This window comes from Nicotiana tomentosiformis, chromosome 2 (assembly GCF_000390325.3).
Source record: "Nicotiana tomentosiformis chromosome 2, ASM39032v3, whole genome shotgun sequence".
Taxonomy (NCBI): domain Eukaryota; kingdom Viridiplantae; phylum Streptophyta; class Magnoliopsida; order Solanales; family Solanaceae; genus Nicotiana; species Nicotiana tomentosiformis.
The window spans coordinates 130,363,701-130,382,173 of NC_090813.1; the positions used below are offsets into that span (position 1 = coordinate 130,363,701).

At 35.7% G+C, this 18,473-nt stretch overlaps 1 protein-coding gene across 2 annotated transcripts; it reads left to right on the forward strand.

Moving 5' to 3' along the window:
• The first annotated feature begins 7,813 nt into the window (after window positions 1–7,813).
• Window positions 7,814–14,094, forward strand: LOC104106884 (autophagy-related protein 101). Of its 2 annotated transcripts, XM_009615538.4 has the most exons (7): window positions 7,814–8,048; window positions 8,152–8,188; window positions 9,087–9,172; window positions 9,694–9,789; window positions 10,155–10,317; window positions 10,422–10,584; window positions 13,727–14,094. In XM_009615538.4, exons 1-7 carry the CDS (start codon window positions 8,016–8,018, stop codon window positions 13,800–13,802), a joined length of 654 nt encoding a protein of 217 aa, XP_009613833.1. In that variant the 5' UTR covers window positions 7,814–8,015; the 3' UTR covers window positions 13,803–14,094. The 2 variants fall into 2 exon arrangements, with proteins under 2 accessions (XP_009613833.1, XP_070052217.1); XM_070196116.1 differs by lacking the exon at window positions 8,152–8,188 and having other exon boundaries at window positions 7,837–8,048.
• Window positions 14,095–18,473: the final 4,379 nt, after the last annotated feature.

An 18,473-nucleotide genomic window follows, 5' to 3' on the forward strand; every position in this document is an offset into this window, starting at 1 on the left:
AACATGCCTATCCGAAATAGCCATTGGTTCATCAACATAAGATAGATTCTTGTCCAACTGAACCGAACTGAAGTCTAGCACATGAGACGGATCGCCGTGATATTTCCGAAGCATGGAAACATGGAATACCGGATGACCGGCAAGGAGACTAGGTGGTAGTGCAAGTTTGTAAGCCACCTCTTCAACTCTCTCAAGAATCTCAAAAGGCCCAATATACCTAGGGCTCAAATTGCCCTTCTTCCCGAACCTCATCACACCCTTCATAGGCGAAACCCAGAGCAATACCCGCTCACCAACCATGAATGCAACATCATGAACCTTCCGATTCGCATAACTCTTTTGTCTAGATTGGGCTGTACGAAGTCAATCCTGAATTAACTTAACCTTTTCCAAGGCATCCTGAACCAAGTCTGTACCCAATAGCCTAGCCTCGCCCGGTTCGAACCAACCCACTGGGACTGGCACCACCTACCATACAAGGCCTCATACGGAGCCATCTGAATGCTTGACTGACAAATGTTGTTGTAAGCAAGCTACGCAAGTGGTAAGAACTGATCCCAAGTACCCCCAAAATCTATCACACACGCACGAAACATATCCTCCAGTATCTGAATAGTGCGTTCGAACTGCTCGTCCGTCTGATGGTGAAATATTGTATTGAACTCTACCCGAGTACCCAACTCACGTTGTACTTCCCTCCAGAACCGTAATGTAATCTACGTACCCTGGTCAGAGATGATAGATACCGGTATGCCGTGAAATGTGACAATCTCGCGAATATAGATTCGAGCCAACTGCTCGGAAGAGTAGGTAGTCATCATAGGATTGCAATGAGCTGACTTGGTCAATCTATCCACAATCGCCCAAGCTGCATGGAACTTCCTTTGAGTCCGTGAGAGCCCAACAACAAAATCCATAGTGATCCTCTCCCATTTCCATTCTAGAATCACTAACTTCTGAAGCAATCCACTCGGTCGTTGATGCTCATATTTCACTTGTTGACAATTTAGACACCGAGCTACATACTCCACTATATCTTTCTTCATCTTCCTCCACCAATAATATTACCTCAAGTCCTGCTACATCTTCACAGCACCAGGATGTATGGAGTACCGCGAATTATCAGCCTCTTGGAGAATCAATTCACGAAAACCATCTACATTAGGCACACATAGCCTGCCCTGCATCCGTAATACATCTTCATCTCCAATAGTTACTTCCTTGGTATCGCCGTGCTGAATTGTGTCCTTAAGGACCAGCAAATATAGGTCATCATACTTACGCTCCCTGATACATTCATAAAGAGAAAACTGAGAAACCACACAAGCCAAAACTCAACTCGGCTCGGAAACATCCAATCTGACAAACTGGTTGGCCAAGGCCTGAATATCCAAGGCCAAAGGCCTCTTTGCTACCGGTAAATATGCTAAGCTGCCCAAACTCTTCGCCTTACGACTCAAGGCATCAACCACTACATTGGCCTTCCCAGGATGATAGAGAATGGTGGTCATAATCCTTAAGCAACTCCAACCACCTCTGCTGCCGCAAATTAAGATCATTATGTTTAAATAAATGCTATAGATTTCGATGATCGGTGTAGACCTCACAATGGACACCGTACTAATAATGCGGCCAAATCTTCAAGGCATGAACAATAACTGCTAACTCAAGGTCATGGACCGGATAATTCTTCTCACGTACCTTTAACTGTCAGGACGCGTAGGCAATCACCCTACTGTCTTACATCAACATTGTGCCGAGACCAATACGCGACACATCACAATACACAGTATAAGACCCTGAACCTATAGGTAATACCAACATTGGGGTTGTAGTCAAAGCTGTCTTGAGCTTTTGGAAGCTCTCTTCACATTCCTCGGTCCATCTGAACGGAGCACCCTTCTGGGTCAATCTGGTCTTAATAGTTGTTTATAATCAATTACAAAATCGTCAATTAACTTCATGTTAACAAAAATCTCATTGCAAACCTTCACAATACTGATAACTAGATGCGAGGCATGAAGACCTCATAATTAGTTATCCGAATTAACGAGTCACATTTAACGTCACCTAGGCGGGAACCTACCTCGTAGGTTAAAACTCAATAATTACAACACAAAATTGGCAACTATGCACACAGAATTTCATATAAGAATTTTCAAATAAGCCTAACAGGCATGCCTCCCTATTAGTACTAAAGTACAAATTTAATTTCACAAGGGAGAACTTAAACACAAGAATTTTCCTCACAAGGATCTCGTCCTTATATAACTTCCACCGCAGCTCGTAGCCCGGTTTAAACATATCAATTTATATAAAAATGTAAGGATCTCATCCTCAGTTCTGAATCACAAGTAATATACACATCGTGCCAATTGCAAATTTCTATTTTCCCCTTTTAAATAATTTCGGTTACACCAAATCACAACACATAATGAACCTCACACCGGTAGTGCATATAATTCATAATTTGCAATTAATTATTCGAAATTTACATCAAAATTTACCGAACTGAGTAACAGAAAGCCACATTTAGCCTCACAACTCTTATTAGTGACCAACACGAAATGATAGGTGTAGTTATCTCCATAAAATCTCCCAACATGGGCAAACACATAAGTAGATTATAGAATTATGAAGCTCACTCATAAGTGGAGCACAATAGGAAGACTCGTTTCGATATTGAGAACCGAATCAACTTAAGGAAATTATTCCTTTATATTAAATCGAGGTCGTACCTGTAACGACACCATCTGATGTAGCGACCTTCGCCATACCATAAAACAAATATATCAACGGCTGGGTCTCCACCTCTAGGACGCTTTTTACCCGTCTGTCCTTCACCCCTAACTGGTCGTGTGGGTGGTGTAGTAACTGCAATAGGGCACGTAGCCTGAGTGCTTTGATGAAATAAGTCTCTCCCAAGTTTTTGACAATTTTTCTCATGATGTGCCTAGTATCACCGTATTCATAACAACTCCTTTGCGGGTTAGGCTGATCATATTGAGTCTGTGCCAGATAACTGGAATAACCATTGTAGGAACTCATATCGGTGGTGCATTAAAAGAACTTACTGGAGCACCCCGAGTAATCCGATGTGCAGACTGGGCTGGACGACGGCCTGAGCCCCCGCCATAATGATTTATACTTGTAGAGTAGAATCCACTGAATCCCCTAGAACCTCGAGACGTCTTGGTCTCCTCAATTTCCTTTTTCCTTACCCCGAACACGTTCTAATATCTTGGCAATTTGTACAACTAGCAGAAATGAAGTATCAACTTGTAGCTCCCGAGTCGTACAAAATTTTATGATCATAATTGAGTTCTTTAATGAGTCTGTGGACTCACCCTCTGGCTGTAGGAAGCGAAGTAAGAGTATTAAATTATTAAATTTAAAGATGACATTTTGGGTCATCACAGGTACGACCTTCTCCATTTCCGTTTATATTTTATACTAACCATTTCTAGGTGTTTAATCAAAGACACCAAAGGATTCTTCAAACACAAAGTCCTTAGGTCTGAAAGCACGCGTTGTACTCTTTTTTTCTTAGACCGATTTTTGTCCCAAATGGGTTTTTCCGGCGAGGTTTTTAACGAGACAACCATTATTCGTGCTAACTTAGAGCAATTCAACACTATCCGAGGTTCCTTTACAATCAACCTCGAATACTGGGGGCATCACCCTCGGATAGTTACAAGGAAAATACTTCGTGTCGACAAGGTCTCGATAGGTAAAGGACCAAACGGTCAAATGAACCGTGTCCATGTAGATTATTCGAGCCCTAATGGCAAAATATGTACACATGTATAATCGGTTAAAAGAAGTTTTTTTCCTTACTAGATGTTCCATACTTTAGAGAAATTTATACTTTACAATTTTATACTTATGATCTATTGTAGAAACTGGCTTAAGGGCCAATCACAACTGAAGTTCAAATAATTTACCCTATACTCGGGGACTGCTGTCCAAAAAATCAACATGATCGAATTACTAAACTTTGAAATCGTAAGACCTTAAAAAGGCAATCCTCGATTTTATAGGCCACGGCCACCCCACTCGGGGACTGACGCTTCGAACGAGTTTGAAATACAGCAGGGAAACAAGCCTAAGGGGCAAATCCCAAACTAAAGGCTACGGCCAAATTAACATGGTTCGGAGACGTCCGAATTCCGTTATAAAATAGGCCTTCAAATATTCTCATAAATCGGTTAAAAAAGGTAACACTCGGCTGAATTACTAAGGGTCTTGATAATATCGACCCTCGAAAAATCCTAAGGGGTAGCGAATTATTCTAACTCCCGGACAATTTTGTGCTAAGGCATAACAAAGCAAAGGATTTCGATAACACCAATCTTCAAAAAACCTAATGGGTACAAATTTATCTCGTGCTAAGGCATGACAAATTTTTATGATTAATTTTTCAAGCCGAAAAAGGGGAAAAACTATTCTTTTGAGGCCATATCGGCCTAATTCAAGAGCCTAAGGGTCATTTTATTTTTTGAGTTCGAGAAATCGTCCTTACTCAACTAAAACCTAAGGGTCACTCTACTTCGAGTTCGAGCAAGTACTCACTCGATTTTAAAGACTATACTGGTCTGACTTCGGTCTAGTTGCCTAAAGTCCCAAACTTGTGAGCAAAATCTCCATAAGGCATGAAAGCATGAATGAAATAGAATTTTCACGAGGTAGGAAATAGAATAAAGACAAGTCAAAGAGAAAAAAGATCTTTTATCTATACGAAAATATTTACAAGGACCGATCAGGGTCCCGCATAAAAATCAACAATGACGGGGTCGAGGGGGCCCAACGTGAAAGGGTAAGTGTAAATACTTAGAAACCCTTCCACATGGGTGGTGATATCTTCTTCGGGGGTCGGGATCACCACCTCTTTGCCCTCCCATTTGCAATCTTTCTTTACTTGCTTAAGGTATCCCTCAGTTATCGAGCATATATACCTCGACATTGGCTTGCATCGACCAAGAATCGACGAGGCTTTATCGGCCTTGAAATCGGAGTTTAGCGCGCACCCCCTAGGAATGCATTCCTCAAGACAAGGTTCCACCGGTTGTGTAAGTTTGAAGAAGAGGAAGATAATAGGACTTGACGTTTGAGAAAGGATTAACAGCAAAACCTGAAGATTTATAAAAGGGAAGAACTTAAAAGATGTAAAAGCTTTGGAGATTAGAAGGAAGTGAAAGTAAAGTTTGAATCAATGAGGAATGAGTCTATTTATTGGATTCACGGCGATGGTTCAAAGGCACTAGTGGCCGACCACCAACTGACACTCATTAATGACTTGGGGAATTGAACCAATGGGACGTTTCGGTCACTTCCGTCGCTTACGTCACGAGGATGACATCATGACAGGTCGAGGTAAAAAGGCTCAATTCGTTTCTTGTCATTTCACTTCAAAAAATGAGGGGACTATCTGTATACGGTTAAAAACGAGCCCACTCGATTTTACTATTTGACCGAGACCGGGAGGTTGCATCGAAGGATGACCTCGTAATGAAATAGACTAAATCACAAGGATAAGGTACCGAATTCAGAATCGAGGTACCTGTCGAGATCGAGTCTAGTAGTGATCGAAGCCAAATGAGACAGATATCGAGCAAGATCGAAGATAACACAATAACAGAAAGGCGAGATATCCGTGACTGGTCGGGATCATGACGTAAATCTCGGAACAGATCAAATCAGAAATGGTTAATTAGTTAATCATGGGATTTCCTTCTGTAATTAGAATTATACCATACGTGGAATTCCTCTACTATTTAAAGGGGGGTTCTAATCATTTGTAAGACAAATTGTTCATAGATATCAAAGCAATATAATTCTCTTTCTCGTTTATACTATTGTTCATTAGCTTGTTATATTTTAATTGTTCTTACATCAACCAGTTCGAGGGTATCCAAACTCGAGAGTTGAGTTCCATTCTAACATTGGTTTGCTTTACTTTATAGTTCATTTCTGTTATTAATCTTCATATTTATCAATTGGTATTAAGTGAAATCACGTGTCCTTAGAACCACATTATAAGTTTAATTGTTATCCAATTTTAAGGGTAAACAACTATATGATCTATCTCTTGTTGCTGAATAGGGAAATACTTGATATTCTTGATAATTAGTTTTCAAGTAACTATCTTATATATGTTAAAACTAGTGTTTTAAAAGGCATTTCTGGGACTCACCCGGGGCACGCCCCTGGGCGGGACACTTGCAAAACGCCCTGGGACTCATGTATGTGGTTTAGTTTTGTGAGGCCTTCGTCCCAAGCGCCCTACCGTGTGCCCTAAACACTCCTAACGCCCAACGCTCGGGGCTCGCCTAACAGTTCTAACGCAAATCACGTGTCGAATTTCCTAATTAATATCGTTGATTTTCAAAATTCTTTAACAAATTAATGATAAAAGTTCTATTCATCGATATAAATATGAAGATTGAGCATAACTCTAATAATGAGACATAGTATTGCGAATTTATATCTTCACTTGTTATTGGTCGTGTCTTAGTTCATTTGTCCCTCATTGTTATACACTTTTATTAATTTAATATCTTAAACTAATTTATATTTATTCATGAAGGAGTAATATTTTAATTATCGTACTAATAAGATTTTATTAATTATTTACTTTTAGGAAGGTAAAATGTGGAATTTGATCATTTTTAAAAGAAATTCTAAGTTTTTAATTAATTGAAAGTTAAAGATGTTATACGTGATTTGTATGCATTAGTTATACTTAAGAATCATTCTTAGATATTTTTTTCTATGAGTTCCTTTAATTTTCTTTTAATTTTTAACTTTTAATTTATATTTTATATTATATATATTTTTTTGTGTTATTATGTTATTTATTAATTTATAAATTAAATTTTTTAAAGATCCATGTGGCTTACGCCTCCCTCCCCCGCCTCCAGGTTTACGCCTCGCCCCATATCAAGTAAAACACCCCGCCTTACGCCCCCGCCTTTTGAAATATTGCTTGTAAGTAGTGTATAATATATATATAGTTTTCTTCAATTTTTATGCAATTTTACCTGTTTATAAATATTTACTGTCATTATATTATTTTATAAAATATTATAAATTAAATACCTATGGGGCTTACGTCCCGTGCCTCGGGCCTTATGCCTCGCTGAGACATATGTAAAACGTCTCGTCTTATGCCCACGCCTTTTAAAACACTGGTTAAAAGGTAAAACAAAAAAGTACACTTTGAACATAGTCGTTTTAAACAATTGGTCAACAATAAAACTCTAAAGTTAATTCCCGTTTGGTTTGAATATTGAAATTGTTTCTGATTTTTTGGATATGAGATTACTCGATATTATATATTATTAATTTTCAGAAAATATAGTAATTTTCAACAAAATAAAATTGGTATTTAAAGATTTTAATAAAATCCGGAAGAAGTCCAAAACCAAACAAGATTTTAACAATAATGAAATCCGGTAAAATAAAAGGATAAATTCTACTCACTCCCTCCGTCTCATGTTATGTGTAATGATTTTCTTGTACATATCCCTTGAGAAAAATTAATTTTGACTACTTTAACCTTATTTATATATTAATATTTAATTTTTTTTATTGGTATTTGAACAAAGTTATCCTTTCATAAATGAGATGTTTGCATTATAATTATTACTAAGGATAAAAAGAAGAAAAAATAATTAATTATATTTTGAACTTCTAAAATTGATTAATAATTTGTGATAATTATTTTGCGACAACTATTTTTATTGATTAATAATTTGCGATAACTATTTTGAGACAACTATTTTTAAGTAAGCAACTGCCGTTAATACGATCCGATCAAATCCAAGGTATTAGTCGTTGCCAAACAAAGTTAATATCCTCGATTTCGTCTAATTCCTCGTTCACTGCGTTAGCGTAATTAAGTTCTCCAGTTTAGGAGCGAAACTCGAACTGTACTCTTAGGGTTCATAACTTCCCTCGTCTCCTCGATCAATCGCGGCGTTTTGAAAGCCTAAACTAAAGAGGAATCATCAATCATGAATTGTGAAGTTTGCCAGCTAAAAGAACTTGTAAGTTTCTGCTTTTGTTTTGTGCATATATGAATTCCGAGTTTCTTTTTTGAGTTTGATCATAGTTCATAGTTTTATTTTTCGTTTTTTTTTGGGGCTGAAGGATGTGGAGCATTTTGAGATACGAGAAGTCCTCCGATGTGAGTTCTGTTCCTTAAATCGTGGCTGCTTTATTTGTGATGGCCTTACTACATGTGCAATTAGGGCATTAGGATGGATAAACATTGATAAACTTTCAGCTCATAGCTTATTGACCTGTTTGACTAAGCTTGGTATATGATGCTAGGCTTATTGAATGATCTCAGTCTCAGCATTGGCTTTTATTGGTTAGTTTTTTTTTTTGTCTAATCTAGACTTGGGCGACAAATTTCTATCCAGAAAGACAATCGGGAATTACACATTGGTTGTTCTTGTTCCTGTTGAAGATGGAATTTTTCTTTTTGATTTGGAAGTATTAGATGGTAGAAAGTTATCAACTGTCACCCATCTACGGCTATCTAAGCCTTGGTGGGCAGAGTTACCCGATACTTGCAGGTATTCGGTGAAATACCCGGACACCACCGTCATTGAAAAAAGTCATGAACCGTCAGATATCCATACTCTTGATTCCCAAATACCATCAAGTCAAAACTGAAGTACTATAGAAAGTCGGAGGACTAAAATGGATTAATCCATGAAAATTATATACCACAAATTGACTTAGAAAAGAACAATAAAAAAAAGTTGACTTAGATAAGATCATTAGTTGTACAACATACATATTACAGTCTAAATGTAGTTGCATATGTTGATGAATAACTAAACATACTGTTCAAATTTTCACATTGTTCATGTGTTCTAAGAAGATGCTTTCTGAATATCTTGTCGACTGTGGTTTTGACATTCACCTTTCGTGATTTTGTTTCTTTGCTATTTTGAGGTCAGTTCCTCCTAGATTTCATCATTCAATGATTGCAATCTTAGAATTTCTAACAATTTTGACTGTAGTATTGATACAGTATGTATCTCTATCCCAAATAATAGAAAGGTGAATTGCAGGTATTTTTCATACAATTATGTTCCACAGAGCATTAGGCCTGCTGCGGCCGAAGGATGTTGATTCAGAACTCTTTGACATTATCTATGTAAGTGATAAATTCTTATAGTATTAGATTGGTGGGGTTTAACTCTTTTTCTTTTTAAATCAGTGTGGTTTCTTAAAAAAATAAAACAAGCTATTGTGACATGAGGATTCTTGATTGATTCAAAGACGAGACATGAGATGTGGATATGACATCATGACCTTTGAAAAGGACAGGGCGACATCTATGCTTGATGTTAGAAGCTAAGATATTTTAAATTTTTTAGATAAGGCAAATTAACAGTCAAACTAACTATTGGCTATAGTGAGATATGCTTATAGCGGCACACTGAACTAGATGGAAATTAATGTAAGTTTAGTACCGAAAGGGAGTTCCTTCAAATTATGATAGCTTAGAGGAGAGGTTGGTGTAATACTATAATGTACCATGTGTTTTTTGTTTATCTTTTTGTTTTTCCTTTCCCTATTTTTTGGGGGATCACTTATGGTGGAAGCAATAAGTTTCTGATTTACTACTCTACGGTATAGTCTTGATTTATTGTTCTTTCATGTTATGTTATGTAGACACAGTGTGGTGATGCGGAGGTTGAAAAGAAAATTGAAGAGAAGATTACCCAATTCATTGATAGGGTTGAGAAGCATCCTAACAGGAAAAATCAGGTTAGTGGTTGCAGTTTGTTTCTGTAGGTGATGATCGTTGTTTTGGCCAATGGCCATTCACTTTCCTACTTTATAGTTCTGTTCAATGTTTACGTATTAAGATAGCCATTTCTTTTTCTTAAATATGCTCTTTAGTCATGAGAATTTCTCGTGATTTCTGGTTGTTTTTTTGTTTCTTACTGTTTGGTACTATTGTATGTTGTGATTTTCTCAGGATATTGTTGCATGTAACCTTTTGACAATGTATAAGTATCTTGTGGAATTCTAATCACTAGTGAAATCAGTGCTGGTCTAAATATCTAATGGAACTTTTTGTTGTAACATCAACATACATATTTCTGTAACTGGATGGAGAAAATATGCAGATTTGCCTATCCTTTTATGAAGTCAAAAACAAACAAGCCTCATGGTTCACCAACAAAGTTGAACGTTTCTACTGGGAATACTGGTACATAAATTTAAATGTGGCTCATCATCCGAAAGGTCATTCTGGCAAGTCCAATCTCTCAAAAGTAGTTGATCCAGGAGGTACCACCGTTTATCTTTTCCTTTTTTTTTGAACATTTTTGCCATACAGTTTTATAACTTGTTCATTAGTCAGTTTTGTAAAGGGAAGTATAACCTTTTTGCAGAGAGTGCTTCTGAAGAGAGGAATGCCCGACGCACAGTGTTAGAGTCATCTCTTCGTGAAGTTATGTTTCAGATAATAAAATTTGTAAATGAAAAAAAGGACCATATTCCTGCAATACCAAATCTTGAGTGTGTCACATTTCCTTATGAGATCTCTATCTCAAGGTAATTTCCCCCCTTTCTCTAAGTTGTGAACATTTAATTAAGTTCTGTTACTAATCATAGATCTGTATATAAGTTGTTTGCTACTATTGACTTCCAACTATCACTCGCTTGGTTTTTTGTTTTTAATTTTCTGATTTTTATTGATAGGAATTCTGAAATGCATTTGTTTTCCTTGAGTTTCTTCCTGAATGTGAGAAGTTATAATCTGCTTTGGTAGTGCAATTTGGTATTTATTCTCTGTTTTCAATTATTTGACATTAGAAGTAGGTTATCATCAGCTTACCTTCTCAAAAAAAAAGTGGGTTATCAGCTTCTACGAATAAAAGTTCTCTCTGGAAAAAAAATCTACTAAGTCCTTAACATGATATATGTATGTAGATGTATATGTGCATGTGTATATGTATACGTATCTTTTTAATCTTCACATCTGTGGGGTTAATCGACCTAAGGCATCATTCAGGGGGAAAGAAGAAAGAAAGAGTGGAGTAGGCTTCTGACGACTAGTTATATTGTCTAGCCTAGGGGTGTCAATGGATATTCGGAAACCGACTAAACCGTACCGCACCGAACCGATTTTTAGGTTTCTTTTAAAGAAACCGTAGGTTTTTATATAAATCTATAACCGCACCGATAATTAGGTTAGGTTTTTTATTTTATAAAAATAAACCGAAAAAATACCGAATAAATTTTACATGTGGAAAAAATATATATATAGTAAGTTTAAAAATAATAATGCATTAAATTTTTGTTTGGGCTTTGGAATTATGAAAACTGTTACAAGCCAATAAGTAATTAAACTCAAAATACTAATTCCTAAAACCTATTATGCTACTTCTACTTAAAACTAAGGACCCGTTTGGCCATGAGTTTTGCCAAAATAAATTTGGGATTTATTTGGCAAACACATGTTTGGCCATAGATTTTGCCCACATTTTGGCAAAATCCCAAATCCCAAAATCACCTCAATTGCTGATTTTGGGCCAAAACATGACCATTACATTTTAATTTTTTTTTAAATATTACCTCAAACTTTTATAATTTGTAAAAGAGTCCACATTTATTACGACCAACTAAATATTTGATGAATATGCTCCCTTATCAGCTCAATCCTTTGTGCATCTCACTTTTGCTTCAGATTTGTAGGCTAAATGGCTTTCTGAACACTCATATCAGTTAACTTTTTCTTTTTAATTAGGAGCCGTAATTCTCTAATGGGATTTCACTGTAATTAATTATTTATATAGTTCATTATAAAAATGATAATTTTGTACCAAACTTATTTATGTTCAGGGCTATGGTTTGCGATAATGGTACTATTGGGTATTTGTGATAGTTTTTAGAACTTGTGGATATAAGTCATGTTTCATGTTTTTTCAAATAAAAAGTGAAATATGTTTTGAAAAACCATGTCCAAACACATTTTCATCTTCAAACCAAACTTCACCCAAATCATATTTTTCAAAACAAATTTGGGAATCTATGGCCAAACGCTAGCTTTATTTCGAAACTTTTCATTTGTTTTCCCTTTTTATTGTGGATACTAAGTTATTTCAAGTATCTTCATTAGCAAGACCCAAAGTATTCTAGCGATTATGAGTAGCAAACTACAATGTATTGAATATGTTTTCTTTCATATAATTTAGATTTATATTTTTGAATATTTAATCTTCTATAGACTTTATTCTTGAGTTCCGGTTTGGTTAATATCTTTCCACTCGTGTGATTTATATTTTCTTTGCCGTTGCTTGATTTCTTTTACGTTGTTGTAGAATAGTTGATGGATCTATACTCTAGCCATCTTTCATTTTTTAATTCATCACCCTTTAAACAGTAAAAATGTCTAGAGAGTTTTGCTAAGTCCTATAAAAGAACGTATGTTATTGCATTCTACTTCTACTAGTGAATTTTACATGATATTTAAAAAAATACCGAAAATTAACCGAACCGTACCAATACCGAAGAAAAACCGACATGATTGGGACGGTTTCGAAAAGTCTAATTTTGGTTATACATAATAGAATAACCGAAAAATTGGTATGGTACAAATTTTATAAAATAACCGGCCTAACCGAACCATTGACACTTTAGCCTATGTTTGTCTCCTCTCCTCCTACTTCTACCTTAAATTGATATCAGTGCAGTTTGTTGAGTAGCCAGTTATTTCTGTGTCTGATAACCTGCATGACAATTTTGGCTAATAATGTTCCTTCTATACATGTGATATTCTTTTTCTCATATATGCTCATTTGTACAAGTAATGCACTTACATCTGCCACTTAGATGCTTATGAAAGATTAAGTTTGTTGTGGGATATATGTGGTTTTTGAGCCTCCATTTTATAGCACTCAGCTCTGTAATTGCCTTGTGCCAAGGACGCATACTCAGGCGTGGGTCTAGTACTCTGATCAGTTTCTTCCTTCTACGTCAATTTTGTCCCTTCTGCTTCTAATGGCTGGTCAATAACCTTTTTTTTTCTGGTGGAAGTTTTGGGTGTTCTTGTGGAGTCAAATGTTTGACATGACTCCTAAATCTTTAGTGTGAGGAAAAGTAGATTGGAAATGGACCACTAATTACAATTGAGAACCAAACTAAGCGCCCTAGGATTCTGGTTTGACTCAGTCATTTGAATGTTGTGGTTATCTTTCCACATGTATGTACCCATATATAGAGGATAAATTATACTTGACCTTACGTTATATCACGCACAAGACATCTTATTTAGCTGATTAAACTATGGTGCATGTTAATCTCTCTGACCATAAGTTCTACTATTATAAGACTGGCAATGGCATCAAATTATTGTTAAGGACTCCCCAAATTGATGACATCAGAAGATCTCCACTCTTTATGAAGAAAGAAAAAAAGGGTTTAGGATGACAATAAAGAAATAAGAATATATAAGATAAATTGAAGTGGCATATTTGTCAGAAAGTTCATGATTGTAAATAAGTATTGTTCTTGCTGAAGCCCTTTATTGTGGGAGGTTATTGTAATTCTGGAAGTTAGAGGATAGCTTTCTGTACTGGAACAAGCTAGCTCAAAGTAGTACTATTTAACTTACACCTACATAAATATGTAGCTTTATTTAAAAGAAACTTGACATGTATCACATTCCAGCTAAGTTTTGTGTTGCCTTCTTTAGTTCATCAGATTCTGCTTTTGGAATGGATGTGATCAGGAGAATGTTGCAGACTGGGCATCCAACTATGCTCAGCTGATCGGAAATCTCCTGAGGGGAGACCAATCTTCTCTGTATCCCCTTCATTAAGAGGTAAAATGGTTGTTAATCCAACGTCTGGCAATGTGAATATTTCGGGCCAAAGTCTGAGTATGTGTGCGATCTAGTGGCCAAGGAGTCGCACAACTGAAAGAAATTGAAGCTACGTGTACATATTTGCGTAGTCTGCTAATGTTTTATCTTGTTTTGTTTCATGTTTCTTATCATAGTAAACAAAGTATATAGCTGAATATTATTACAAGATCAATCTAATTAAATTTGTTTACTCTGCAGCAGTAGTCTCTGTGTGTGTCTGCCTTCTTGTTCGTATACCCTATTTTTTTTTTTTTACCACCAGCTGACTTGATCTCTGAAGCAGCCTGGGTTGTCGAATTTTGAGCCTTTATCCCTTTGGTGGTGGTTGTTTATTGTTGTTGCCTGTGGTTTCTGTTCGCTGCATCCTGTTTAGTTTCTTTCTACTATGATCGATGCTTCCTGGCATGCCATAGGTGCCCGCTTAAATTTCTGTTTTTACTCCATAAATTTGCTTTCTGCATTATAATGAAGTCCGCGATATCAAAGATATTGCATTCGACCAAATCTCTGAAATGCTATAGATACAATTTCCAATAGACTCTGAAATTATGCGAGTGACAGATTCTCTCAGATTATTGGTCCCGCAATTAGGGGTGGGCATCGGTCCGGTCGGTTCGGTTGTGAATGTTATTGGTTCGGCGTATCGGTTATCGATTTATAAATACCCGATAACCGAATCAATAAGACATCGGTTATCGGGTATCGGTTAGTTGGTTTACCCGATAAAAATAAAAAATATCTAAAATTTTTATGTTTTTATCATAGAAATCGTGATTACACTGTTAAGAGAAAGGAATTGAATTTTTGCTCTTAAGAAAAGAGGGATTAAATTTTAACTGCTTTCTTTGCATTTGAAAATCCCAACGAATGATGTCAAATTTCAAAGTTATAAGTTAGGACTTAGGAGTAAGGAATAAGACATTCAACAATCTAATCTTACTATCTCACTGCGGGCGGACGGCATAATTCATAGAAAAATAATAAAATTTTAATCTTGTAAATACTAAAAATCAGTGCAACAAAAGAAACAAATAAAAAAGCTAAAAATCTTAACTGAAGAATTAAGATGTGAAATTCAGAAAAGTTAAAAACTTACTGTAAGGATTAAAGTCTGAAGATAAAGAGTAACTACTGAGAGAATGAAGTCATAAGGTGACTTTATATTATACTTGTTAATCGGGCTGGACTAGTCCGTTTACAACCCGATTCGACCCGGTTCAGCTCGGCTCAGCCCGATACTGTAGTGTTTGGGGGAGGACTGGGACGGGTTGGGCGGGGAGCGGGTTTTAGACGAAAATTTTTTGGATACTGGTGCACCGAAACCTGCTTAGCCCGGTAACCTGTTAACAGGCCATAGCCCGGTCCAACCCAGTTTTCGTTACAAATTTTTTTTTTTAAATTTTCTGGACCGTTGCCAACAGTCAAATTAAAAAATGACTGTTGGCCAACGACCCTTTTTTGCAGAAATGGCCATTTCGGCCTACCCCTTAAGAAAATAGCCCCCACCCCTAATATTTGCTAAATTATAATTTTAATCTTTTAAAAACTATAAATAGCCCCCCTTCTTCTTCTTCTTCTTCTTCTTCTTCTTCTTCTTCTTCTTCTTCTTCTTCTTTATTTTTCCTCACAATTCACTCTCTTACTACTCTAATTCTCTCTTGATAATATTGATTATTGTTCTTAAATTCTCAATTACAAATTATTTCAAGTTTCATCAAATATTTAGTTTAGCCATTACAAAATTATTATTATTATTATTATTATTATTATTATTATCAAATATCAAGTATTCAAGTGAAGTGTTGTATCAAGTATCAACTATCAAGTATCAGTCTATCAATTGAAGTTTGATTTTTGATATCAAATTTAGCGTGGAATCCGGAATCCCGGTACACTCGTTTCATCTTTTTCTCTTCTTTTGTGTACACTTATTTTATTATTTAGAATTATTAATTTAATTTACATAATGGATATATTTAGAGCAGCCAAAAAAGCGTGCACTAGTAGAGGTGGTAGTAAGAAAACTTCCAAAAGATCAAGAAGTGGTGCTGGTTCTTCTAGTAGCTTTACGCATATTTCTGAAAGTTCACCTGAAAATTTAAATGTAGATTATGAACGACTTCAAGAAAATTATGGTATGGATGATGATTTAGATGATAATTTAGATGATATTCAATCACCTGATAATCTTGAAACACCACCAGCTACACCTGGTAATGCTAGTCAAACTCAAAATATTAGGGGTGGAGGTCGTGGTAATACAAGTAGGCCTCCCCTCCCTATTAAGAAGAATCGAAGATTAAGAAGTAAGTGTTGGAATTTTTTTGACAGACTAGAAGAAGATAAAAATTATGTAAGATGTAGAATTTGTAAGGATGTTTATAAAATGAGACCGGTAAGGGAGGGGGAACGGGTCAACTTCGTAGGCACATGGTAGAGAACCACCCTCTTGATTGGGAAGTAGATGAGGAAGATGGGCAACAAAAACTTAACCCGGGTACTTGGGGGTTAATGAGTAAATACGATATTAAGAAAGATCGGGAAGAATTAGCTAAAATGATTGTTTTAGGTTGTTTACCTTTTAGTTTTGATGCTTCACCATATCTTGTTACTTATATTCAAAGAATTTATAACCCTTTGTTTAAAGGTATTCCTAGAAGTACTTGTAGATCTGATATCTTTAGGCTTTTTGGATAATATCAGACATATATACGTTATTTGTTCGCCAGTCTTTCTTGTAGAGTTTCTCTTACTTTTGATATTGGTCGTGTTGTAAATGAAAATGATTATTTGATTGTTGCATGCCATTGGATATATGATAATTTTTGTATGCAAAAACGTATTATTGCTTTTAAATATGATGAAGATCAAAGTCATACTGGTTCATTTATAAGTAATACTATCCATGAAGTTGCTATATTTTATAATCTTGCAGAGAAAGTTTTGTGTATGTCATTTGATAATGCTTCTAACAATAATGTTGCTATTACAATATTAAAATTGCATCTACACCCACCACTTCCTGAAATATTTCATGTTAGATGTGCATGTCATATTTATAACCTGATTGTGAAGAGTGGCCTTGAATTATTTAGAGATGACATCACTTTAGTTAGAAGAGCTGTTGGTGTAATTCAAGGAAGTAATAGAAGTGCTAGATTAAATGCATTTAAGGAAAAATGTGTACACTATGGACTATAACCAAGACTCATGCCTGAAGAAATAGTTACTAGGTGGAATTATATTTATTTATTTTTAAAATATTGTTATAAATATAGAATGCCTATAACTGAAGTTGCTAATTCTCATTGTACCGATCCTAGCTGTTTGTTAACATCTAGAACTTGGGATGTCATTGAAGATGTTGTAAAATTTTTATAAAAATTTTATGTGGCTACACTTGAGTTTTCTGGAGCTTATTATCCTACTATTGCAAATGGTTTAGTTCATATTGCTGAAATTTCTCTTTTACTACATAATTTGAAGAAGAAAGAAGGATATACTTCTGTTGTTGAATCTATGCTAGATAAGTTTAAAAAATATTTCTACTCAGTTCCCCTTATTTACCTAATTGATGCTATTTTAAACCCTTTTATTAAAATGGCCACTTGTCGCTAATTAATCATTGCTTTATATTCTTATATGGATATTGGAACAACTGAAACTTCTGATATTGACACTTGTATTTCTGATCTACACAAACATTTACAAACTTTATATAATTATTATGCTAACATTGTTGATGCTTCTTCTGTTGTAGATGCAAATATTCCTTCAAGTTCAGTTTCAACATCTGGGACCGGTGCTTTGGATGATAATGGTGTTGAAGATTATTTGATTTGGTCTACACTAGGAGAGCATCAACAAACCAGTAGCAGGAATATTGATGAACTCTAATTCTACTTGCAAAAGTCAGCAGAGCCCCGCACAAAGGAATTTCTACTGTTGGGTTGGTGGAGGAGCAACTCAAATTAATTTTCTGTTTCTTTCGTCCATGGCTCGAGACGTGCTAAATATGCCGATTTCAACAGTCGCATCAGAGAGCGCATTTAGCCAAGCAAGACAGCAACTAGGAGATATCCGTCATTCATTGGACAACAACACTTTGGAAATTTTAGTGTGCTTCAGAGATTGGATAAGATCAAAACGGCGAAATCAAGAGCGTGGCGAGGTAGATGAAGCGGAGGACCAAGAAATTCGGGATATAATGGTTTATGGTTCCGATTCAACCAATGCCGGAAATCAAGAACCTCATGTTGACATGGATGAACTTCCAAAAATGATGCAAAACATGTGATGTACTATTTCTTATTTTTTATAATTGTTGTAAACTTTTAATTTGCAAGTTCAAAAATAAAAAAAATCAAAAAAGAACTTGCAAATTTGGTCTTGTTAAATAATTTTTTGTAGCCACTTACTTTCAAATTTCAAATTTAAAATTTTAAACTTCAAAGTTTAATTCTAAGCCTTAAAAGTTTGCAAACACTTAAGTATCAATAACATAAAATAAGAATAACAAAATTTACTTAAAAAAAAATAAAATAGTCTGGCCCGGGCCGGACCCGTTAAGGCCGAA